The sequence below is a fragment of the Perissodus microlepis genome, chromosome 13 (assembly GCF_051167445.1).
Source record: "Perissodus microlepis isolate ML-2025 ecotype Zambia chromosome 13, ASM5116744v1, whole genome shotgun sequence".
In the NCBI taxonomy this organism is placed as follows: Eukaryota; Metazoa; Chordata; class Actinopteri; order Cichliformes; family Cichlidae; genus Perissodus; species Perissodus microlepis.
In genome coordinates this window covers 21,697,899-21,724,972 of record NC_140473.1, presented here as the reverse complement: position 1 = coordinate 21,724,972, position 27,074 = coordinate 21,697,899, and the positions used below count along the sequence as shown (strand labels likewise).

The 27,074-nt window shown below is 41.2% G+C and overlaps 1 protein-coding gene across 1 annotated transcript; it reads right to left on the bottom strand.

Annotated features, from left to right (window-relative positions):
- Nucleotides 1–22,165: 22,165 nt before the first annotated feature.
- olig3 (oligodendrocyte transcription factor 3) lies at nt 22,166–24,076 on the bottom strand. The gene has a single exon (XM_084948877.1). It carries the CDS (start codon nt 23,809–23,811, stop codon nt 22,927–22,929), a length of 885 nt encoding a protein of 294 aa, XP_084805003.1. The 5' UTR covers nt 23,812–24,076; the 3' UTR covers nt 22,166–22,926.
- Nucleotides 24,077–27,074: the final 2,998 nt, after the last annotated feature.

Genomic DNA, 27,074 nt, shown 5'->3' with positions numbered 1-27,074 from the left:
AGCCACGGCACCGCCGATAAATGAATGACATCTTTGAAAGGAGAGTGGCCAACATGCCTTCAGTCTTGCAATTTTTTTTTTGCACAACGGGGCAAAAACCTTAGGAAACAGCGAGAATATAAATCTGTTGTCACAGCTCTTAAAATGATTGTGCTACAAAGGACAAATGAGGCTTCAAAAGCATATTTTTCAAAGGGAATCAAATCAGATAAAGAAAATGTGAGAAATTCTTACACTTCCTCTTTACATTTCCATATATTGCTGAGATCAAATACAGCATCAGAGCCGCACTGAGATAAAGCACAACAGTGTGAAGAAAGAAAGTCCAGCAGAGAACATGACAGAGCAGCGAGGCAGAGGCCATGGCTTTTCTCAGATATGAACATTAATAATATGACAAGCCACAATAGGAGCACTGAGATCAGAGAGATCACCTCCATTGTCCCTCCATCTCCTACTGACATCGACTGCTCTGGTGAGGGAAGAATAAGAAGAATAGAGGAGCATAACCTGGCCACTCACCATGCCCTTCTTTTTAAAATACATAATGGCCTGTGGTCCTTTTAAGTGAGTGTGAAGAAAGGATGTACAGAGATGCTGAGGTAAAGACCGTGTTTCAGCTCAAAGTCAGCACTGACATATGGTGGGATTTCATGTTATTAAGTGATCCCATCAACTTAAGGTGGCAATGCCTTGATTTTATTTACATATTTGGTTCATAATGTCATGATAACATCAGGCAGTTTCCAAGGTTATTGTAGTTAAAAGCGACAATAATCTGAACCTGTAAAACCAACTAAAAATAAAAATCCAGTCGTTTTAGTGTTTGTCGGTTGGTAAACCCCCCCAAAACATATCTCTGATAGATGTTTTTTGAGACTTAGATGTCTACAAGACTGAGTCAGCTGCTTTCTAAAAGTTCTGTGTTTTTACTGTAATACCTGTACTGGTTTATCAAAATCTTGTAAATAATATAATACAATAGTAATAAATAATAATAATGACTAAAACAAATAGAAATGAAACAAAAACTAAACATTAATAAAAATGAACTGAAATGAGAAAAATTAAGAAGCTTCTCGGATGAGAGGTGAAACGTCTTCAAGTAACTTAAAGAAGTCCAGACGCTTTTCTTTGCAAGCTCCTTTGACTGAAATGAGAAAACTCACTCGAAATAAAAAAAAAAAAAACTGATGAAAACTAACCATGGCAGTTTCTGCAGTTTTGCTGGCTGCACATCCACGATGAGAATTTCTTGCTCCATCACATCCCAAAGGTGCTCTGTTGAATTGAGATCTGGTCATTTATGTACGGTGAACTCACTGCCAGGTTCAAGAAACCAGTTGAGATGATTTGGACTTTGTGACATGAGGTAGTTTTCGACTGGAAGTAGCCATTAGAAGATGGGCATTAAGGGATGCACGTGGTCAGTAGCAATACTCAGGCAGACTGTGATGTTTAAACAATGGTCAATTTGTACTAAGGAGCCCAAAGGAATATCCTCCTCACACTGCAGCAGCCTGAACAGCTCATACTCTGTTTCTCAGCAAACACATGCCACATTCAAAGACATTTAAATCACCATTCCTCCCCGACACATTGGTTTTAGTGTACCTAAATTGCTTTTTTCGTTGCATCGAAAAGCATAAAATGTTAGTTTTAGAATTCAAGTAATCAGTGGAGCTTTCATGTTGTTCACACCAAAATGTAACCCAGCCATCCAAATGTTGCAGCAAACTTTGAGACTTATCAGTCCCGGAAACATTTTTCCAACCTTCTGTTTTCAAAGTGAACCTTCGTGTTGTGTGCAGAGTCGCTCTTCTGAGTAGCTTATTGGAGTTACTGTTGCCTTCTGTCAGCTTGAAGCAGTCAGGCCATTTCCCTCTGACCTTTCGCATCAATTAGGCATTCAAAGTAATTTAAATCACCTTTCTTCCCTGTTCTGGTCCTCAAATGCAAGTTACTGTCACAAGATTGGCTGATGAGATATTTTTGTTAATGAGCAATTCAACAGGTGGCTTTAGATTGTATAATATAAACTGTAATATCAGTGATTATTTTGACATTATTTAATTTTTTTCCTTTTACATAATTTAAATATTTATCAAATGGTATATTTCTACAGTGCAGTGATAAATGTTTGCATAAAAATCACGACTTTCCAAAATCCATCTATTTCCTGCTGTCATAATATGCAGAATTATAGATATCAGACAGTTTAAGCTGTCCTTTACTGATCCTCTGCTATTAGGACTAGCAGGCAGGCACAGTGTAACAGTCAGGAACAGACTTGAGCTGTAGTGCACTGCAGCAAGTGTTTCACAAAGCATTATGTCATCCTTATCATTAATGTGGGAGCAGCACACATGAAGACTTAATGAAAGAGTTTCCATAAGTTTTTAAAAAGCCATTTTTTATTTAAAAAAAATGTATATATATACATAAATGTTTTCTTTATATTTGTTTTGTTTGTTTGTTTTTTGCAAAAGCTGCCACTAGACTGAAAACAAAACTGAAATATTCTCACTGAACTAATGCTCCCATTTAAAAAATAAAATAAAATAGAGGAATTTTCTATTTTATTGTCAAATATATTTATCTCAGTCTGCTTGAATTTTAGATTTTAAGAAAGAAAAAAAAAATGCAGGTAAGAACATAACAGAAAAACTTCATGTCATTTATTCAATTTAAGCAAATAAATACGAATAATCGTATTTGCATTGTGAAGCCCTCCACTGAAGGTGTAGTGAGGCCCTGAGGGCTGCAGGATACAGTGAAAGGTGGACCAGTGTCATGGAGCAGCGAGTGACTGACCAGGGGAATCCATCCAGTCATTAATCATACGAGTGGACAGCCACAGACATGCTGTTCTAAGCTGGGCAGGTCTGGGCCACTGGACTCCAACATGTCCTTGACCTTATCTCTGCTTTCATCAACTTTATTTTATCATTTTTTAACTCATCTTAGTATTTAACGCACCTGAAAAGTATTTTCTTCCATTTTAGTGCATTGCTGTATATGCATATTTTAATTGGTTGACTAAGTGCTCATAGGATCGTGACGAGCAGAGGGAAGTGTCCTAACTTAGCTTTCTGCTCATTATTGGCACTTAAATAAGTGTGAGCCCTTCAGCAGTGTTTGTTCAAGACTGGGTCATGACCTCAAGGTGGGCGATGGGAAGATTATGGATTATTTTGAGGGAGTTTGAAACTCAAGTTGTTGAGATTCCCATGTCAGAGAATAAATAAAAGAATTGAATAAGCTACGAATCCTGCTTTGACCTGTGAGTTTGAAGCATAAAACCTGCTTTACTTTCTCTGTGTGTCCTCTGTTAAATCCTTATCTTCCAGAAATGTTTATTTAAAGCCTGATGGACCCTAAGGCCCCCCCACACTTGAAGCATTAAAGCTCAAGCCTTCTGTCTAAGCATAAAGCCACTTTGGCAAATAAAGAAGATGAATGTGTGCAAATCTGAAAGCAAACAGCCGAGATTGTCAGCACCACGGGAACACGATAGGGGCCGAGTGAATGATGGTGTCGCTTAGCCCGCTGACAGTTCACTTAGTGGGATCGAGAAGGCTGTTTTCTCCTCTCCTCTCCTCTCCTCTCCTCTCCTCTCCTCTCCTCTCCTCTCCTCTCCTCTCCAGGGATAGAGCCTTCGTCCGGAGCCATTTTTCAGCCAATTTATTTCTTGATGTGCTCTAACCTGGGGCATCTCCCGCTGGGGAGGCGTTATGTGGTGATTAATGACGGGTATTTAGCCCAGGTACCTGAGGGACCTGAAACCCATCTGCACAACACTGACAGGTACAACACTGTGCTCCAGGACCAGACAGGACAGGCCTGCAGCAGACTAGAGAGTGGCAGACAGGTGTGATGAGTGCCACCGCACTACCACAAACCCCAGTTACATACAATTACTCTTGCCAAACGGTTACTGACTTTAAAAAACAAACAAAAAAACAAGTGCAATTCAAGCATCAAGGTATCTTTTGCATTTTTCTGCTCTTTTGTCTTTCAGGAATTTCCAAAGGATGCTTCCAGATCATGAAACGAAAGAGTAAGAGGACCCGCTGGTTGAGGCCAGATGATTTAGACATCCATTATACGCTTGAACGCCTTGTCTTCTTCACTCCATCATAGGCCATCCCTCAGCACAACAGGCCCAGATGCCAGAAGGACCGTAATGAGATTAGGCTGCGGACAGGTTGGTGGCCAGTAGCTGTCACAACCACTCTGTCTGTGTGTGGAGAGATGTGTGTGTGTGTGTTTGTATGTGGGCAAACTTGTGCGAGCTAGCATTACTGCATGTATGCGGTTCACGAGTGTGTGCAAGCTGCCACTTTGATGGTGATTAATGAGCGAGGTAATCCATAGTCTCGTTCTGTCAGTGATAGACACATCAGCAGACCCCCAGAGCCCGATGAACAGACCGTACCACTCCATCAGTCAGGGCAAACAAACACAAACACACTCACGCATGCAGGAAACACAAATAAAGCAACAAAACTCTTGTCTACTTCGTGACAGACTCTTGGTTGTTTTCCAGATATATTATGCCCAGATAATTAATGATTTATCTCAGCCAGATAGTTTAACTTTTCTTCTAAGTCATTAATTGTCTTTAATCAGTGCGCATAGCTTAGTGTACAAACACCTCAACACTAAGGGTTTGAATTGTGATAATACAATGCTAACGATAGGCTTGTTCATAAAGCCACAGTCTGCATGCACAATGCTTGAAACCCTGTGGCCCCAGACTCCTTTGAAGCCCACTGAGATCAAAAAGCAATGCTCCATGGAGCACAGACTAGGTGAGGAATATGGGCAGAACAAGAGACGAATGGTTGGGAGCAAGGAGGGAGGCACGCAGGACAATGCCTGCAGGACAGGGCTGCTGACTTCCAAAGATAAAATCATATTTTGAGGGCAGGCATCCAAAACTCCCCGTCTGCCTCAGTCTCCCCTCCTGCCTTCCCTCCTTTCTTCTCTGAATATGGACAATGACTGTTTGCATTTACAGAACCATAAATCAGAGGTGCCCATTGCCACAGAGCAGCTGGCACGTTTGCCAATAATTATAATTATTAATCATGCTGATTTCACGGTCTTCAGCGGGACGGCAGGAGACTGCACGGGACAGGGTGCGGCTGGCGCCTCCGGGACCGCAAAGCAGGCTGGGAAGGGAAGGGTGGCCTGCAGCGGAGTGGGGGAGGAGAGTGGTTCTAGGAAGGGGTAGACTATCAAGCGAGCAGGAACAAAAAGAAAAGTTGGGAAAACTGTATTTTGTCTTTTAACAGAGTGAAGTGGGAAGTCAGGTGACCACACGGGGAGGCGGCTGAGATGGATGGATGAGACTTCAAAGCATTTGACTCTAATACAGAAGACTGCTGCTTATTTCAGGAGCCTTCTTTTCACGAGTGTAATCATTTCTGAACTACACGAACCAGCCACTTTAGCCACTTTCAGAACTGCAATAATTCTTTGTGGCATAGATTGGAAAAAGCTGTTGGAGAGAATCCTCAAAGATTTTTAGTCCATATTGTCATGATAACACTATGATTCCACTACGTCCCAAAGGTGCTCTTTTAGATCGAGATCTGGTGACTGTGGAGGTCATTTGAGTTCAACAAACTCAGTGTCATGTTGAAGAAACCACTTTGATTTGAGCTTTGTCACATAGTATGACATGACAGCCATTAGAAGATGGGTACACTACTGTTAAATGGACATGGTCAACAAAATACATAGGCAGGATGTGTGTTTGAATTTCAAGTTTCAATTAAGATACTAAGGGATCACAAATTGTGCTAAGAAAATATCCACTATACCATTACACCACCACCACCACCCTAAATTCTTGCCACACTGAAAGATAGTTAAATCACATTTCTTCCTCAAAAAAATGGGAGTTAGGGTATCTATTAAATGTGTACTTCTTACCTTTTGAAAAAAGTAATACTACTTAATTACTCTCCCTGCAGAAAGTAATTAGTTCCACCGGCAGCCTTATACATAAACACACTGAGACAAATGCCTATCCTAATGAGAACAAACATAGGATCTTAGATAAAAGACACAAAGCTGAGAGCAGAGTTGAAAACCAGCACAAAGAACACTTCATAAAACAAATGTGGCCACGGTAGGCCACAGTGATCCTATTGTAGAAAAAGGTATGCATAGAAGCTAAAATCTCGCAAGGTTGACTGCAAAAATACCGAGAAAATATAGAACGATAACACCCAAACAGTTATACAAAGTACTACAGTTGTGTTGTTGCTACCTTTCCCTCTTTATTTCCCTGTGCAATGTTAGGCACATGTTAAAGTCAGCAGGCAATAAATAACTTGCAATGAACATAAAGTCAGGCTACACACCCTGTGGGTAGTTTTACCAACATATGCAATCTACCTTTAAAGAGGTAATTCACTTTTGATAATACAGTTGTACTAGGGAGTTATTTTTCTCAGTAGATAGCAAATTACTTTTTGTTGTAAAGTAACAACTAACTCTAAAAAGTATTTGTTTTAAATGTCTATACATTATACAATTATAATGTATATATTTATAAAATAAAATAAATACAATATTATTTTTTTTTATTGAAATTTAGCTTAAAATGCTACTGCTGTTTAGACCATTTTATTCTAGTCTTTACTGTCATTTATGTTTTTTTACACACATTTTTATTGTTGTTGTATTAAAAATCATTATCAAGTAATTATTAATATCAAGTAATATTTTCCAGCACTGCTCCTGATAAGAGTACCTAACCATGATGTAGATCTATAAACCTCACCAAAGGATTTTGTATCTTAAGGCAGCACCGTTCACATCATCTGATACATCATATTGAGAATGAATTTCTACTTCTAGTTTAAAGTCCAGTTGCAAAGTTTTTTTGTTGTTTAATTTGGAGGAGTTGTTGTTTTCCAAAATCACCGTGCCATCATTCATCCACCCCATCTCTCATTTCCATCCTGTTTAAAGCATCGTGCAGGAATGTGTAGCTTCAGGTGATCGTTCCAAACACTGAGCCTCTGGAGGACTTGTGTTTAACTACTCGCATTCATTCCAACAGCTGTTGCCAAGTTGCCTCCTCCTACTCAGGCCCTCTGCTAACCAGCTGCCTCGCAGAGCTCTGCAAAGCATGGTGAGGAAATGACAGCTTGTGTCATCTGCCTTTCACGTCTATAGTACTGTAAATAGGAGGATAACTGTATAATTAGATGGTTAACTGGTGGAATATGGTGTTTTCCTTGTTAAAACGTGTGTGCCTTGGGAAGCTGCCCGTGTGTGTTTCTAAAGTTGAATGCGTTTGTGTGTGCGAACATGTGCGCTCCTGTGTCCCTCTGTGGGAGTGTCTATTGGTGCACCATATGCATCATCAGTGTTCTTACACGTACAGCATATATCGCTTGCTTGACAGATGGTCACAGCATAGGTGTTGTCAACAGAGACCTGAAACCAGTGGTCCTGATTGCTGCTACAAACCCAGCAAATACCTCGAGACCTGCACCGTCAAACTCTGGTCTGAGGTCAACACATGTCTGTGCTGGCACAGACGCAACGCACACTGAACAGATGTGTTGTTCAAATCGGGAGACAAATAGCAGAGATAAGCTTCATTGTCTTCTGAAAGTGAGTTCGCTGAGTTCTGTGGCTCAACAGGTTAAACGGTGGGAGAAAAGAATATGATATGAAATATAAAATTAGAATCTTCCTTGTGTTTGCGTAAAGAGCTTTAAACTCATAGCAGGGGAATATTTTTACTTTTATATATAAGATGAAGGTGGCTGATGCACATTTATTGTAAATCTGTCAATTTAACCTATTAATTAATTATTTTAACTTAGTTGTTTTTAATCACACTCCTCCATCCATTCATCTCCTTAACTGGTTGTGCTACAGTCACAATGGAGGAAACAGTGGCTGGAGACGGTGGAACAACTGTAGAATGAACTTGTGATCCTTTTGCCTTTAAAATGGTTGCTTTGAGGATGGAGGCCACATCCGCTTCCCCCCACAGTCCATTGCTGTCTCGTTCTTATTGCTGATAAAACAGCATCATAACAGCGTCAGTCTGCCATCAGTCTGTGATTGCATGGGGTCAGGTTGGAAAATAAAAGCAATCTCTTTGTGAAACCTCAGCGATTATCTGTGATAAATCTGTAAGATGTCATAGATTTGGAACAGAATTGAAGAAATTACTTCAAAAATGAAGTGCTTTAAGGACTCAAGCACAGTAGGAGTGTTTAATAAGAAACAATCCATTTACCATTTACAAAATAATATAGCAGCCTTGCTTTTATATAGGAATATTACCAGTCAATAAAGTAATTTGGCAACAAACTTCGGTGCAGACTCTTGATTACAATGCGCTGGCAAGCTGTGTGCATCTGTTTTTATGTATCAAATCTAAATGAATGGGATTTAAATAGTTACAAATTTGCACAGATCTGTGCAAATTAACTGAGGTGCATTTATACAACTTTCTGCAGACTTTTTGCATTTACTACAGTAAAATGTCTGCAGTGTATTTTTTCTGTGGTTGTAACAAAAATGTTGATTCAGGATTTCAAAGAACTCTGGAATCAAAGGGTTTAAAGTTATGATTCAAACACAGAGTGTTGTAAGAAAATTTAGAGGAATAAATGATAAGGGACACATTCAATTTGATTAAGATATAAAAGCTACTGCAACACAAGCTACAAGGGTGTGACTTTGCAAGATAAATTGCCTCCACCTGGACAAAACTAATCTAGGGATCACTGTGATGGGAGAAAGAAACATAAAAGTTACATTTCATCTGTTTGGTGAAAAAAATATTTAATAAGTATCTGGTTTTATACCACAGTGTTTAATTCCTTCCTTTTCTCTGTGTCTCCACAGGAGGTGGGAAAATTGACAGCAGGTTTGATGGATGACCTCCAGTCAACACTCCCTCTCCATCTCCTCCTCTATCCATCCTTCCTTCTCCTCCTCTCTCCGTCCCTCTCCTCTGGCTCCCCTTATCCCTTACATGCATAACACAGCCTCCCCTGGGCAGGCTCGGACAGGGGGCTGGTCTGGGAGGCCAGACCCAGAAACAAAGCACTCTGTACCATTCAAATACCCTCCCCCAGGGCCCCCGTCCTCCAGAGAAAGTGCTCTCTGCTGAGCCGGGACTGTTAATAAGCTGCTAATGAGGAAACAGACCTCTATTCTCTGCTAACATCAAGACAGATGGACACACACGACATGTTTGTTTTAAACTTCCTATTGATATGATGGATTAGACGCAAAAAGGCTCTGATTGGTCCTGGTAGCTCCATTTGGAGCCAAATGACTGGCAGTAATTTATATGCTATAGCAAAGATTTTATTACAAATTAGTCGGCTATTACAAAATTGTCAGCTTGTTGTTAGTAACTGCTGTCACATTTTCTGTTTTTGCTTTTTTCTTTTATGGCACAAACAAGAACTCTGAGTCTTTCTGGAGAAGCTGATAAAATACTTTTATTAATATCTTTTTCCTTTTTATCTGCCAATATTTATAAAAATAAAAATCCACCAGCATCTAAGAATATAGTAAAGGTGCAATGGGTAGAAAGTGATGTAGCAGAGGAAGCCACTAGGCCTTAGAAATATAATAAGATTACTATAAATGTACATGTTCATGTTTTAATACTGAGGTATAACAGTGTAAAAGGTGCACTCAGTCACTACTTTGGTGTAGAAATTATCCAACAATCAGTTTGCATGATAATCAGGTGGATAAGCTGAGCAGCTGATGCTATTTTTCTAACTCACTGTGCATGAGTGGCAGGAGAACATCATAAACACGAACTGCAGTGGGAACGGCCTTACTTTAAATGTTTAATTTATCAACACTTACCGCTCTAATCATGCAAGCAATGTAAGAAATTGACAAAAACAGTGGATCCAGTGGAGGCCTTGATGTCTTAAACATATAACATAACGCACAGCAGGAGGTTTCTTATGTGATGTCACAAGTGCATTCCTGCCATATTCTACATGATGCACCCACAAGCATTACCATAGCCGTAAGCATGGAAGATGCCAGCTTGTCTGTTACTTCTTAGCCCAGTGGCAGTAAAACTACAAAAAATGTGACACAAACTGGAAATAAAGAACAATCACCTTCAAAGCAAAAAAAATAAAACATTAATTTTATTGAGCAGCATAAATGTTGTGAGCATTTAGCCTCGTGAGATTAAGGAGTGTATATGATCCATCATACACCTGCAGCATCCAGGTACTGAAAAAAAGAGATAAAAACCATCACAAACAAATGATGGTGAGACTGAATAAAATGGTGAAAAGTGATACTTCCATTGTGTCTTTAATTTATGAGTTGCATTAACCACACATTAGCCTTTTGTGAGAATACTCCAGCCCACACACGTCGTTGCCATCACCAACTTTCTCTTCACCTCACCTCTAGCCACCTTCCTCCCAGCTTGTTAGAGGAAGCGGCATGCTGTAATCTCTGCAGGCCAGATGTGATCCAAAGAGACAACTGATGCTATTAGAGAACTGGGAAGTGTGCCTTTTCAAACTGTGCATTGTCTACTTAGGTCCGTCAGTGCAACAGGAGGACTGACAGGAGGTCCGCACTCAAGTGCCATGCTTGCATTGAAACCCCATCTTCTCTGTGTCTCGACAGGAGGCCCATGCAGTGCTTGACTGTGCCAGGCAGGCAGCATGGCTGTGTCTAACGGTTGGAGGCATAACAGACAGGTATTGATATGGATTTCTCTCCAGTAGGCCCCAGCAGAGAGCCTGGGGACTGTTAATAGGCCTCTAACGGGATGGCCAGCCCATGGACAGCCCCCACTGACCCCCCAGTACTCATGGAAAAGAGAAGATAATAACAGATGGAGGGGAAAGGCACTCTTCCTGTTTGACAGACAGAGGAAGATGGGGAGTTGGGGGGTGAGTGACAGCTCTTGGTGGGGCATCAGAAAGCGACAGGGCCAATGGGTGGAGGTTTTTATTGGGGGCAACTTTTCCTTTCAGCAGCACCTCAAACCTTTCACTTTGTAAAATGTTCGTTATCATCATCTGGGCATTAATGCATGTGTGAAAAAGTTTAGAAAGCAACTAAATTAAAAGTGTTAGACAAAGGAGTCTGCGAAGTATCACTCAGCAGAGTTCTGACAATGAACCAGTAATGTTTGCCAGATTTGGCAGGGTTCTGGGTTTGTGGATTTGTGCAGCTTTAGCCAGAGAATTAACTAATTTAGCTGCATCCGAACTTTGGAAACGTACAGGCAGGTTTCACTTTAAGTACCTGTACACACACAGGTGCACTTGGGCCTATTCTGATATGACATTGAGTACAGGGCCAAGTTATGCGGACTGCTTCAAGTGACATACGGAAAACTACATGAAAATGTAGTCTATGACTTACATAATGGTCAAGCTGCCTTGTGGGTGAAGTAGTTACAAAGATGAAGAATTGGTGGGATATAATATTTGACTCTGCTGCACTGGTGATTCTGAACACTGCAGTGCACACTCCAACTTTCTCTTTGGCTCTGCCTTGAGTGAATCTCCTCATTAAGCCTCCTCACTCAGCAAGTATAAATTGAGGCTTATGTATCGCATTGTCCCCAAAACTGTGATGGAGTGTTGTGTACTGCTGCCCGACTGCAACAGGGTTGTGGATCGCTTGGCGTTTCTCCCCGGTGGTAGTTAGCGTCATGGTTTCCAGCTGCTAGATTCTGGTGCAGCATCCAGTGGCCATTAGCGCAGCATCTGCTGCTGCTGACATTTTCAATATAGCAAATCAGAGCACTGCTGCTGTTATGACATTATGTGTTAGAGAGAAATATTTTTGCACAAAGCTACATTAACTACTTTTTTTTAACAGACTGTGTCTGAATAACAACTGATTTGTAGTGAATGCTTACACACAGTGCACAACTGAATCACTAATCTCAGACCCACCCCGAAGCTGTTTCTGGTTCCATCATTAAGAGGTTTGACCCTTTTCTCACTGTAGCTTATATTACAGAATTCTTACAGGTCCAAAGAAGAAGAGAAAAGAAAGTCTATTAATCTGGATTATGAGTGTCAAGTTCATTCTTCAAGCAAGGAAGGAAGGAAGGAAGGAAGGAAGGAAGGAAGGAAGGAAGACAAAAAAGTGAAAGAGAAACACATCAAATCATCAGACAAAAAGAAACAAAACAGAATAAAGAAAATAAAAAGAGTTGAGAAACAGAAAGAATGAAATGTAGAATCAATGAAAGGAAGGAAGGGAAAAGAAGATAAAACAAAGAAAAAAGAAACAGAAACAATAAAATAAATGCCATATAAACAAAATACTTAAATGCTCTTAATCGTCATCATCATCATTATAATAATCATAACAATACCGGTTTGGTTTGAGGAGAGGTACATAACTAACCTTAAATGTATCTTCCAGCAATAACATTAACATTTATCGCGGGTCGTCCTTTGATCTCACGTTCAGAGAGGAGCTTTGAAAATGTGTTTTAATCCCGCTCTGTTTGCTTTGATCGATTTACTTGCTGAGATGTGCAACATAAATCCAGTTATTCTTTAAAACATGCAGTAGTCAAGCATGAAATGACTCTCTGGTAGCAGAAGGGTTCCTCTCCCTCTGTTGCACACACACACACACGCACGCACACACACACACACACACACACACACACACACACACACACACGTACACACACTTACATTTTAAACAGTTGATCTGAAACCTCTGATTAAACTGAACCACAGAAGATTCAGCTACTACAGATGTTAAACAAGGTTTAATGACATGTATGAATTTCAAGATTTGCGTTTTGACCAAGCCACTAGCTACTGCATCACTCACACACACAGTCAACACACTCCCCCCCCCGGCGTATCGCTGTGTCCTGTCTGATTGGGTGAGGTCTCGGGGGAGTCATTAAGTACAAAGCGTTAACATCTGCCAGACATTACTGAGCCAGAGCAGTTGTGATTCGGCCATATGATGACTCTGGCCCATCAGAGTTTGTGTGTGTGCGTGTGTGTGTTTGGCTGTCCATTGCTGCTGTCACTTCTGGTTTCACACCCATGATAATGGCTGTTTATAATTAGAGCTGTGCCTTCCTCGTGTGTTTCCCTGTCCTCGCCGGGGCTGTGTTCACACCGACCAGCACTGCCAAGCAAAGCTGATGCAGATTGACTCCCTTCAGGGGAGATCATGTTGAGATCATTTTTGCTTCATTTGTGACCTCTTAAACTTCTTTTCTTTTATTAGCACTGATGCTTTCTCTGGATCACCTGTATCGTCATACCCCCACCAATCACTCTGTCCCTCCTGCTTCCTTTTTTACTTACCAATCATACTTTTAATTTAACTTCTTTTTAAAAAATTTTTTGGTATTTTAAGACTTTATCCATTAGATTATCCAAGGTTTTCCTAAGAATCTGAACTTTTTACACCATTTTAACTTATTTCTTAATTCTATTGTGCAAACAGAATATAATATTCTATACTTATACCTGACAGCTGTACATTTATGGTAAATGGTAAATGGCCTGTATTTGTATAGCGCTTTACTAGTCCCTAAGGACCCCAAAGCGCTTTACACATTCAGTCATCCACCCATTCACACACACATTCACACACTGGTGATGGCAAGCTACATTGTAGCCACAGCCGCCCTGGGGCGCACTGACAGAGGCGACATTTTCCAACTTTTATCATTTTAGCTTTATGTTTGGCTCATATATATGGCTCATTCACATTATGAAATGACATTGAATTTCTTTCTCACTGGGAGACTGATTACAAATAATTGCAGTAACTTCTGGACAACCGCTTTCAGACCTAAGACGAGTGCACAGGGCACCTGATAGGAAGTAACCTGTCTCCAAACAACCACAGTTTGACTGTAATCACTCTTAGAGAAATTGGGGAAGGCTTGCAGATTACAGATTGCCAACACGTTGCAATCAGTTTCCGCTGATGTCTGTGACATATCTTTTTGTAATAGGGGGCTTGTATTCTGGTTAGATTCCTATATAAAGGCGAAGTTTCTGTACAGCATTTGTGGAGAAATTTCTGATTTTCCTTTTAAAACGGACGATGTTCTTGTTGGACAGAAAGGAAAATTTCTCTTTAATGTGAATTTTTGTATCTATAGCGACAGATTTTGCACAAAAAAACTGCATGCAATCATCAGCTTGGCTCCATTCAATCAAAGACTGATAGCAGACTCAATCTTATTGATTTTTGTCACTGTACTGATGCACCAAAGCCACTTTGACTGGAAGTGGTTGCAGACCTGGTCCACATTGATTTCAAAGGCAACAAGACTGCACACAGAAACAAAAATTTTAGGTCGTGCTAACTCTAACCTCCAACAACAACCTCTGGTCATATCTCCTGCTTATTATTATTTATTTTTTTAAATCTTCAGTTAGCTGTTAACTGTTTTAACTCTTTAATGTACACTTAATTGAATTGCATTTTCATTTTCCAAGAATCATGTTAAATTTCTCCTGGTGTACCTGCTGGTTGAGAATCCCTGACCTGTAAAGCCCAAAGACTTTCTTACCACACTAAGATTCTCAGGTTACTAAAGTAGTATTATTTTGTTATTGGATAATATGTGGAAGAGACTCAACTCTAAGTCCTCTGAACAACAAAGTCTAGACTGAGAGAAACCAGAGGGCTGTTGGTAAAATAAGGCTCAGAAAAGCTGCCTTGAAATGAAATTAATAGCATTAATAGCTTCTATTAAAGTGAAAGAGACAACACTATCAAGTGACATTGTCTTTATGAGAAGATTATAGATGCAGGTTACACACACTTAGCAAAGCATAAGCTGATCTCTCTGTCTCCTTCTCTGCCCTCTCATACAATAATCACCTTGTCCAGAATTTCAGAACGTGTTGACGCATTATTTACATGTTTGTTTGTTCTCCAACAAGCTGTCTGGGTGTTGATATTGATCAAAATCACCAACTGTGACGGAGTCTGCCTGGCAGAGCCATCAATGAGGTCTGAACGTGCCAGCTGAATCCAGGCCAGAGGGAGGAGGCTAATGTCTACTTTAACATCGCCGCCAGCTCACACAGAGGGTTAGATGGCAGGCTAACGCCTGGGTTAACAGCATTGCCAGATCACAAAGTCTTACACAGACCTGAGGAAATGTAATGAAAATGTTTGAAATCTTCAGAGAAAGCTTTAAGGGGTAACTGGGTATCTTTGATCAGGACCTTCCTAGATGTACTTAACATCTGGTCAGATTGGAGACATGTAATATATATACTTCTGCTGCCAAATGATGCGTGATAGACAAGAAGGTTAGACCTGTAAATGTGGGCACATGCCAAGCCACGTACCTTAAGTTTGAGAGGTGTAATGTCTGTCTTAACAATGCTGCCAACAGAGATGTTAGATCAATTCCCAAAGGCCTCTTTGAATCTCTCATCTTCACGTTTAGCTGAAAAATAAAAATAAATGGTCACTTTATCACAAACGTGACATTATTGTATGTTGGCTTTTTAATATTTGTGTAATTAAATTGTGAAACTTAAGAACAAAAATAAAAATTAATCAGTATTGTTATGCTTAAATTTGAAGAGCAACAAATGCTTTGTTTTGATTGAAATGATTGATATACGGGCAGGTTTTTGTACATGTTTAACTGTGACTGGAAAACTACTACGACTACAGATAAATGCAATGGAGGTAAACACAACTGATAATTTCACTGAACAAGATGTTGACATCCAGAAGCTACAGGAGTCAGTGAGGTTACCCAGTCAAAAGGTAAAAGTCACATGATAAACAGACGTGTACAAAAACAGTCTCTTGTGAAGTAAGAAATATCAATTCAACTTTTGATTTTTTATACATTTGATTGACAATGTATCTGATTATTTAATGGGTGTGAACATGTAGCCATGCAATGTTCTCTTCATGAGCCTGTTTTTATTAATATAAATAACACTTTTAAGCCTTTTACAACTGTGTAGGTTTAAATTTAATTTTAAACCTTATTTCCGGCTGAACTCAACATGTCTTGACTGCCACAACCATCACGTCCCGACCCCTTTTTGCCAGCATCATAATCCTGTGATGAGCTGAGTGTGAAGACCAGTTAGCTTGGTATGACTTTATAGTGAGCGGTCAGGGGTTTGAGTCACCTTTGTGCTGTACCAGGGAGCCTAAGCCCCAATTTAAACAGGTCTTGAGACCAGTGACACCCGGTAACCTAGCTGGTTGGCGAGTGGTTGCTGGACTGTGAAATCACTTATGAAGCCCCAGTCACATATTAGAAAGAATTAGAAAGTAGTCAGTGACCCGGGGTTAACACCAGTCAGTGGGGAAAAATGTGTATTCTCCAATAGCCTGGCTAATATATATGTAGTTGCTTGTTGTCACAAGGTGAAACTGATAACAAAGTTTGCATAGAAGATGCCAACTTGTCTGCAAACATTCAACAACTACTCAATGTGTACTGAAACTATGAAAAGTTCAACAAAACTGGAAGTGGAGCCTGCTCCCCTTCAAAGGCACAACTTTTACTTTTCCTCTTGGTGGTTAATTATCATGTGTTTGCAGACAAGCTGGCAACCTTTCACCAACTGGTCAGTGGTTGCCGAAAGGTCTCTGGGTCTTCATGAACAATCACCGTGCATTAGCAGATTCAGGCTTCCTCGTGAGACAAATGAAAGGACGATAGTGTAGATTTATTTTTGTTTGGACAATGACCTCTGAAAAAAAGTTTTTATGGCTGGATGCATTCAGCCAATCAACTCAAATACTTATGTCTTGATCAGTCATGCCTGAAAACATTCATAAGCACCTCACCATGTATTATCAGTTAAGTTAGCACTAAATTCTCTCTACTGAAATGCCACGGGCTGTTCGAATATATGACGAATGACTGATTGCACAGTGGGCAAAGATGATGAGCTGTTCAGTACTGGTTGGGACGTCACATTCCCTTCAAAGCCTTAAAACCAAAAAACTTGATCCGCGCTCAAAGTCTCTTCATTTTAAAACTTTCCTGTCCCCTGATTTCATTTTGTTGTCAGTGAAGGAACATTATCAAACACATTTCTGTTTTGTTTTGGACTGGACCGTGCAAAGAGGTAGTCTGATCTCTCTATTTGTGCTGTCTGTTCTTGGCTTCAGTCGTGGCTCGCTCTCCTCATGACCATGTTTCACTTTGTCGCCCGACTCCCCCCCGCTGAGAGGGGACTGTCACCCAGGACTGTGCCAGGCCTGGGGTTGGCACACACACATAAGGACACACACAAAATCTTCTCTCCGTCTCCTATATTTTAGACAAAAAAGAAAAGAAAAAGAAAACCTTTCCTGCACAGTTTGCCTCGTGTCATCAAGCAGAGACACCCGTTCCTCTGGGCAGATTTGAAGCATGTGGTGGCCAGAGATTTAGATAGATATATCTCACCCATTAACATCTGCTCCCCTGGCCTGCTCAGCGCTTCCTTCCAGAAGGCCACTGCATACACACTCATCAGCATGTACATACATACACACTCACATCCACGCAAGCACACACACACTACGGTTCATCTGCGGTTGACAATCAAGGACAGTTGGTTTTGAACAGTGTCAGGACAGTTAGACTCTCACAGGGAGTCTCCAAACTACAGGCGACTGGCACACAGACAAACACTCAGAGAGCACATTTACGGCCAAACACTGAACGCCATCTGTCAGTCACTGTAGGAGGATATTACTGCTGACGCACACACACACACACAGACACGCACCCACACAGATACGCACGCACAGGCACTTTCTGTCTGGCTGAATCTGTATTTATCACACAAAATTCACACCAAAACTGGCTTGTATGCGGACAAGTGAAAGTGTGTGTGTTTGTGTATGTGTAAACACAGCATGTCCATTTTGTCAGGAATGTTGTTTGTGTGTCTCAGTTTATTTTCTAAGCCCGTAATTGATAACATTGACCATCCTGCACGCATGGCCGTTCATTGGAGGAAGATCTCGGATATTTTCTTAAATGAAAGCGAGCGTTTGCTACGATGAAAGATGGCTTTGCAGTTGTGTCAAGTTGACTGAGAACTACTTTTGTAATTGATGTAGAATCATTTAAAACCTTTATTATTATTAACATTTTAGAAAATATTTCATTGTGCATGTCCCAAAAGTTTGACTTACTAACTCAAACTTTTGAGAAGATAACCTTTAATTGAGAAAACAGACTGAATTTCTGACTTAAAGAAGTGTGATGAAGAGGTTTTAACCTTTAGAATAGTTCAGCCATTTTTCTTAATGGCTATTTCTTTGTTTCATTGACACAAAAGGGGGCTACTGAAAACAAAAACGAGCAAAAATGGGAAATATTTCTGTATCCGCATCGGCCCAGAAATTCACCATCTGTGCACAGATCAAAACGCCTCAAAATTTCACTACCCGGGTAAATGTGTGTTACTTTTCACACTATGACAAATTCATTTGGGAGCAATGTTCGGATTTGAGCTATCCTATTGCGTATTTATTTATTTTTTATTTTAAATACAGCTAAACACTTTATTTAATTCTCACATGATAAATAAATAGCACCTTATGAAATTAACTCAGTCTATCTCCCATTGTGTTCAAACGTCCCGTGATGACAGATGATATAACCAGCCCGAAACAATAACACACATGGTTATCATTCTGCAGCCCCATCCTCTCACTTTCCGCGACCCTGCTTGGACAAAGGGAAGTGTCAACACCACTTCTCTAACTGCACAATTAACATGCAAATGAGCTGAGTCGCTAATGGCAATGGCAAAGCGCTCTTATGATGGAAATATGCTTTCTGCTTTGGCAGTATGGGTTAAACATTAGTCTAAGGAATCAGCTGAGGACATTAGGGCAGAGGCCTCAGAAGCTTCCCTCAGGGCAGAAAGGGAGAAAGATGGAGCGAGGTAAACTCAGAGAGGGAACGGACTTTGCACCTGCTTCAATATGACTATGACACACACACACACTGAGCATAACCAGGCGGTTATAATCAGCCTCGTTCAGGCTGTCAGCTCGGTCAATAACTTATCCCCTCAACTGCTTTTGTTCTAGCAGCAGCTCGGCTGATGCGGCCACTGCCCCTTATTCAACTAAAATTTATTTTCAATTGCTGCCCTCAGGCAGCAGCTCACTGACCGACCAAGTAAACAAACCAGAAGACCACTTCACATTCATACACTTCCACACAGGCAGGACTCTTCACACTCAATGCAACAGCAGTCTGTGGCTGCCAAATGACACGTTTATACAAACTCTGGAGTTATAAAAGCCTTAAATGCCCCTACTGTTTGTACATATCTGACCCACCCCCCTCTAAAACAACCCTTATTTTTGCAGCTTTGTAAAACTATATCTGTGATGGAGCTGGCAAGCAGCTGTCAGGGTGTTTTAATTAAAACAACTTTGCGGATTTTGAGATTTGGAGGTTGGAGCTTTGTCACAGGGCCAGCAAGTGAGGCTGACAGTATTTGTTGCCTTGTTAGCATCCATGTTTAAGAATGGAGAAAAAAGGCCTCTCATTGTGTGTGTGTGTGTGTGTGTGTGTGTGTGTGTGTGTGTGGAGAGGGGTGAACAAAGCAGTGTTTCTCTAAGTGATAAACCTCGAGTGGCTCGCAGTAACAGGTGTGTGCTCTGTAAAGGGCCAGTCATTTGTCAAGCCTCATGAAAAGAAGAGCTGATGGCCAAGAGTCCATCCTATGATCGCTGACCAGCCTGCAAACAAAAACACAGATAGTTTCTGTAGAAATGATAGATTTGATCTCACAGCCTCTTTCACGTGCTATATAAATATATATGCATCTCATTTTTTATAGTTTATAGCTTTCTTTGTAAGTATTTTTGGTATTTTCCATATGATTTCCGCATTAAACACCTTTTTCACTTATAATGCATTAATGTTGCTTTAATGATGTTATGTTATTTGTATTTCTCTGTTCACACACTCTCTAAGTTTGATGTTTGCTGCAGAACTGCATACCAGAAGAAGACCAAAGTCAGCTGTCCAACAACCTTCTCTGGTTTAACTGCCTCTGGTATAACAAATAGGTGCTCAAATACATAAAATTTCCAAATTTGAAAGCCGTTTTTATTTTTCCAGTTGAGTTTTTCGGTCCTTAACATTATCAGTTCTTCTTTTTAGTTTTGCGTCTGTGTTGATGTTGTTATTGTTGTTGTGTTGCATTATTATCCTCTTCTCTCCTCCTGTTTTTGCCTTAATGAAAAAGACAAATCTGAATATCAGTGGGATTTATTTAAAACAAAACTAAAAGTCTCAGTCTAATGAGGATAATTTTTGTGAGCCCTGCCAGGAAGATAAGCCCTTCTGTTAGATAAACACAGAAAACCTGTAATTCACTCGCTGCTTGCAAGTTAGTTTTTCTGTTTACCTTTCCAGCTTTCAGAAGAATAAGAGGGAAATCTTCCATTTCAGTGTGCAGGCCAAAGGCAGGAAGATGCTCCTGTTGCCATATGATCGACATATCAGAGCAGGACGTACACTTCCAAATTTAAGCTGGTTTACATTCCTCTCTTTAACACGGATGTGTCTTGTGCACGCCATTTGCATGTGCATGATTGTTTTGTGCGTTATTTTGTGGCTTACTTACAAATGCTCTCCCTCTCTGGTAGCAGCAGAAGCAGCAGTTGTCTCTGCTTTGCTCGGCTCCTAATTAGCCAGAATTAAGAAGTATTTCTCGGCCCATTGAAGAGTCTATTTCCTTTGAAACCAGAGCATAATAAACCTTAAGTAATTACCCCAACTCATGACTATTAACTCGCAAACCGCCAGCTTCCCTTGACAACATCCTCCTCAGTGTTGTGTGGTTAAAAGGCCATTGCAGCTACCCAGCTATTTACATCCCATCTGGCAGCCTGCGAGGGACAGACAGGCTATACTCATTCCTAAAGACAAAAAGAAGAAGAAGAAGAAGAAGAAGAAGCGTAAAATGAACTCTTTCACTCTTTCTCGACTTAGCCACCAAACTTGTGTTTTCTTCCCTCCAAATAAGTTACAAAAGGGCTTCGTCTCCTTTTCTCTTTCTGTCTTTCTTTACTTTTTTAATCCACACACTCATTTGCATACGGCGAGGCCGAGGAGGGGGTCTGAATGTATAATCTTCTACATTTAGAAGCCTGTAATCCCGACGCCTCTCTGTGATGTGATTTTCTCCTCTCGGTCCCCCATGAACAATTAACTTGTAATCTCCACAAACATACGTGCATTCTGTCGCTGCAGAGATGAGACGGAGAAACACCCAAGGGACCCGGAGGACAAACTGCTCTGCGCTCCCCAAGGCGGATCACTTTCTAGCTGCTACAGGGACCAATTCAGCTGGGCTCCATTAGGCTGCAGCTCAGTGCCTTATTTCCCTCTCGTTTCTCCCTTTTCCTAACATTTGCGCGAATCCTAAATAAATGATGCATTCGTGTTATTGTGCAGACATGTATGCCCCGAGAAGAAGGTGACATGGCTTCAAAACTTTGGTTAATTTTAGAACAGTTCTAAAACATGAATTTGAACAACCAGCAAAATGTTTAATGTCCTGCTGCGTAATTTCAGCAGTTATTCTAGGATCATTTAAAGGAGAAAAATATCAGATGCTAATTTTCACTTATTTATATGTAGTTTTCCTTAGAAATCTTTACTATAAAATAGCAAATGTTCATTTATCTATAAATCTCTGCGTTTTGTTGATTTCAATGTAGTCTGTTTTAAATAAGCAGAAAAATCCGGGGTCTTAAAAAAAAGAACAAATAATGATGAGAAGTGTAAAAGAAAAAAACGCGCTGAGGTGTTTTTGTCTGAGGCCTTGAAATGTTTATAATTATTGCGCAATAATTATTATTTAAAACAAGATTTGTTTTTTTTAATGTGCAGTGATTACATATATGTGGGCAAAATAAAATATTTAAAGAAGCACAGCTTCGTATTTATCTTAAGATTCTGTCTGAAACTACTAAAATTAAATAAAGAAATAAAAAAGTAAAAGTGACTTAAACTTCCGGGGTTTTAATTCTTATATGATAGAAAAAAATGTCGTTTCGATGATTTGGGCTTTCAAGTGAGTATTTAAAAGAAACAGAGGAATAAATTGGGTATGATTCATAATTCCAGTTTTATTGAAATTTCATCCAGTGACGCTGGGCGATAATAAATATTTCATCAGTCATCAACAATGTACAAAAATAAAGACACGGGGTCTCTAGGCATAACAAATTCATTTCAGCAAAAACAATCATGCTGTGATAATTACACCATCATGCAAAAAAAAAACAAAACAGAAGTTAAAATCAAAATAGAAATCAATAGAAATCAGGGCACAAATCGACACACAGTGAGCCCCACGATTAAAATAAATCTTAAAAAAATTTAAAACAAATTTCCGTGGTGGCAGAATCGTTTTAGCCAAACACAAACATGTTGTTATTTATTTTTTACATAGAACTCAAGTTTAAAATCCTTGGTACAAGGCACAGAGCATTCTTCGTTTTCACAAAATGACGCTTGATATATTTAAAAAATGTTTTTTTAAAAAAAAAGAAAAAGAAAGAAAGAAAGAAGCAAAATTAAAATGTTCATGCTGCCTCCTTCACCTTTCACAATGTCATGTGCAACGAAGACCCAGTTAAACACAGGAGGAGCGCGGTGTGTATTTTCTTTCTTTTTTTTCTTTTTTTTTTTTTACCATCAACTGGCAAAAATCAGTAGTCTTTATATATATAGTCTAAGTCCTTGTTACAAGGAGGAAAAAGGCTTTTCTGTTATACGCCAAACAAGAAAACAGACTAAACAACGACATGCACCAGTGAGGCCAAATTCCCCCTCATGCCCTGAATTATCTATTTACAAACATCATTACATCTCTCAGTCTCTGCTGCTCATCAGACACACGGGCATCATTTCATCCCGTCTTTCCCCTCCCCTGAGAGTCTCGTGAGGCCGGTGGAGGTGATGGGGATGTGTGGAGGAGGCGGAGGCACCTGGCAGATGGTGCAGGGACACGGCAGCCCAGCCCAGTGTTGGAAACCGGAGCCCAGCTGCAGGGCCGAGGGCGCAGTTGGAGCCCCCTTCATCAGGGAATGGGGTGCTCTGATGGACGTGAGCCCCGGCAGCGCGCTGGACAGAGTGGAGGACGTGGAAGAAGACAGCGCGCTCCCGAGAAGAGGGTGCACCTGGTGAGCGGCAGCGGCTGCTGCAGCGGCGGCAGCGGCGGGACCTCCGGAGTGTCCGCCGGGGCCGTGCGCCACCGTGCCGCAGTGGAAGGCTGAGTGCTGCCCTCCGTATATCTCCCCTACCAGCCGCTTCATCTCGTCCAGGGAGCTGGTGAGCATCAGGATGTAGTTCCTGGCCAGAAGCAGCGTGGCGATCTTGGACAACTTCCGCACTGAGGGCCCGTGCGCGTAGGGCATCACCTCGCGTAGGCCGTCCATGGCCAGGTTGAGGTCGTGCATGCGCTTCCTCTCCCGGCCGTTAATCTTGAGACGGAGCTGGTACATTTCCTCCTCGGTAACTTGCTTCTTCAGTTTATACTTGTTGCTGCTGCTGCTGCTGCTGCTGCTACTGCTGCTGCTTCCCACCGACGCGGACTTTGCTTCTCCTGAGCGCAGGTGCTCGCCCCCGCTCATCTTCTGGCGCTGCTGCTCGCCGCTCTGCGTGGAGGAGGACACGGAGGAGCCAATGTGGTGATGATGGTGATGGTGATGCGGGTGGTGGTCACGGAGAAACATGCCGTCCATGTCCGGGGATGAGGCTCTGCTGCTTGGGCTGGAGTCTGAATTCATTTTATGAGTTTGCTTCCGAGGTTGTTGGGTAGGAGGTCGCTGCTGGCTTCCTCCCTCTCTCTCTCTCTCACTCTCACTTTCACTCTCTCCCCACACTCTCCCCTCTCAGCTTTTACTCCCTGCCTCTCCCTTTCTCTCTTTTTCCCGAAGCCTTTAGTCACTCTGGTCACCTGATGTTGCCTGTATCCCTCCTGTCCCGTGCTTCTGTCCTTATCACATCGGTTCCCACTTTGCGTCAGTGTCTGTCGACTTTCACTCTGCGTGTGTCTCTGTAACTCTGCGGCGAGAGGGACACTGATTGTGGGTATTTATACGCGCGGACAGACAAAAGCGGCTTTCCTATTCATAACGCCTAGTTAGGAAGATGACGTGCCCGTTAGAAAGGGGGCGGTGTGCTTTGACTGTCCCAGTGACCGCGGTGCGCAACCATTCACTGCCATTGTCAGAAAACTGTCGGGGGGCACCGCTCTCCTCTCCTCTCCACTTCTCTCGTGGAAGGGAAAGTTGCTCTTCCTGGAGAAACCGGTCAGTTTTCTTCCTTAGTGATTTTTACTGCACAAAGCACACGCGGTTTATTATGAGATCTTCCCATACTTTACGCACCGCGATCACATCCCAAGAAAGAAGAAATAAATTTTGAAAAGAGAGCCGTTTAAAATTGTTGTCAAACGCAACTGCAGAGAGCATGCTGCATTTTTGTAAAAGAAGAAAACCTCATCAGCCTCACACACACTCACACACACGCTGTTCACTTTGTATCGGACGGTCAAAATTTAAGCCAAAGTCTCCGAGGTTCCGCCGGTGGCCGCCTGAGGGAATGACGAGGAATGGGAAGGGAAATTGCTTTTCCCATTCAGCGGTTAGTGCTGCCGCAGGGGTGCAGGGCCTCCGCTGGGACGGAGGTAACATGCCGGCTCCGACTCTCGGCACTCTGCTGGCCATATGGCAGCATGCGGATGTCAGAGTTTACAAGGCTGTGCCTCATGGTCCAACATCTAGCTTCCATGTGCTGAAAGCACATTATTATTATTATTATTATTATTATTATTATTATTATTATTATTATTATTATTATTATCTAATATTTATTATCTTAAAATAAATACTACTGGAAAAACTGAAAAAACTGGAAAAACATTCAAACATTGAAATCATTTCAGCAATCAATTAAATTTCATTATAAGCTACTTAAAATACAATATGAGCCAAATACAAGCCATGCACACAAACCACGTCTAAAAAATTTTAAACGACAAAATGGAAAGACATGCCAAACCACAGATGTGTCAAAAACTAAAGGGAAGAAAGACTACTAAATCTTAAAACCAGTCATAAAAATTCTGTATTGTCAACACGCAGTGAAAACATTCAAAACGTTAGTTTTTATCCACTGAAGCAAAAAGCTGATCTTTCAATGTGCATTAAAATATTGGGCGAATGGTGTAAATTGAGTCAGTATTGTCTATATTGAGCAGCTGAGAGTGCTCTCTCCACTCTGAAGAGTCTACTCCAGATCTGTTTTGTCGAGGTGGAGTGGGGGAACGGGCCACCAACAATAACATGTGGAAGTAACTGAAGCACTCTTCCTCTGACCAACCACCTCAGCATCCCTATCTCTCCATCTGTCTATCCGTGCCTCCATCCATCCATCCGTCTGCACTCTCACCCACCCAGCACTTCAAACCCCCGATAATAAAGTCTGCCTCAAACTCTGCTCCGTGCTTCATCCTTCACCAATGAGATCCCCCTGGTAGAACAGTAAAAATGTGTATTCACAGCCTCATTGTTGGCCCAGCAAAAGAGCCCCTCTCATAAAGGTGCTGCCAATGCAAAGAAAAGCGCTGGTCGGCTTTGCTCTCTCTTGGTGGCATTTGATAGTGTAAAGCTTTGAATACCAATTGCTTGAACTGGACATATGTGAATCCCCTGTAAGCCTACTAATCCTGTCCCCAAGTGTTTCTTTGTGTGTGGGGCAGCCTTGCACACCCAAGAGAAAGTGTTCCTAATCCGGCCAATGTGGAGAAATGTGTGAATGAGAGGGGCAGAGCAGGTCTGTTAGTATGTGTGTGTGTGTGTGTATCAATTTGTGCAGGAACACATGCTTTGCAAAGGGTATTTTTTTGCTTATGTATTTTAGTGTTTGTGAGTGTGTGTGTCCATCTGAGGCCTCTGATTCAACACCACCAGGACACTGGCCTAAATGAAGGCAGTTATTCACCGTTCCCCACACTACTGTCGCAGCAGGTCGCCCATAATGTGCTCTTTTCACTGCGTAAGCTCCTCGTTTTCCTTTTATTCCTCTGTTCGTATCTTTTTTTTTTATCTCTCCCCCTCTCTCCTCCTCTCACACTCTTTCTCACTCTCTGTACTCCTTCTCACAAGATTCTGGTTAGGCTTGCTTCTTCTCTTGAAACCCTCTCACATTTTTTTTCTTCCTCTCTTTGAGAAGTGGCTCTCTGCCCTCTCACATCAGCTCTCTGGGCAGCAAAAGGACACAATCACAGGGACCCAAATTGAGCCAGCGCTATTGCTTTTTTATCTTAGACGTCACCGTTTGTTACTATTTTAAAAGGTGTCTATATTTGCAGTTTTGAATGTTGTACATATACCATTCTGTAATGCATGTGTATTAGGTATCACAGGTTCATGCAATGTTGTGTCATGAGAAAATTGAGTGTTGCACATGTGTGCATGTAGACAGAGATGCCTTTAAATGACTGAGATATATAGAAACATTTCTGATGTGTCACCAAAGAGCAGGAGGTAGGAGGTCTGCTTAGATTACTGACCCCAAAAGCACAAGATAGTAACACAGTTAAGTCCATAATAGGTCATTTACAGTTTTATTATAATGTTTCTACTCAAATAGGGTCTACTAGAAAGCATTTATATGCTTTGATGTATTGTTTTATAGTCACATTATTTTCCTTACAGTATATACTGTATTACTGCATTACAAATATGTTGTGCTAAAAGTCTGGAAGCATGATGGTTTGGTGGTTAGCACCATCACCTTAAAGAAAGAAGGTCCCAGGTTTGAACCCATCAGCTGGCTGAGGGGCTTTCTATGTGGACTTTGCAAGTGACCTGTTGCTATTTACCTGTTCATCTTGCATCCTGCCTGGTGCACCTGGGATAGGATCCAGTAGAAGACGACAGACAACTAAAAGTTCAGAAGATCTTGTTTGTTATGATCTCTAAGGGCCCATAGAGTTGGAGTCAGATCCTCCATTTAAATGCAAAAACATCTGAAAAATTAAACA

Excerpts from the sequence above, each read along its gene's own strand:
- olig3 (XM_084948877.1), bottom strand. The coding sequence starts at position 23,811 with ATGAATTCAGACTCCAGCCCAAGCAGCAGAGCCTCATCCCCGGACATG.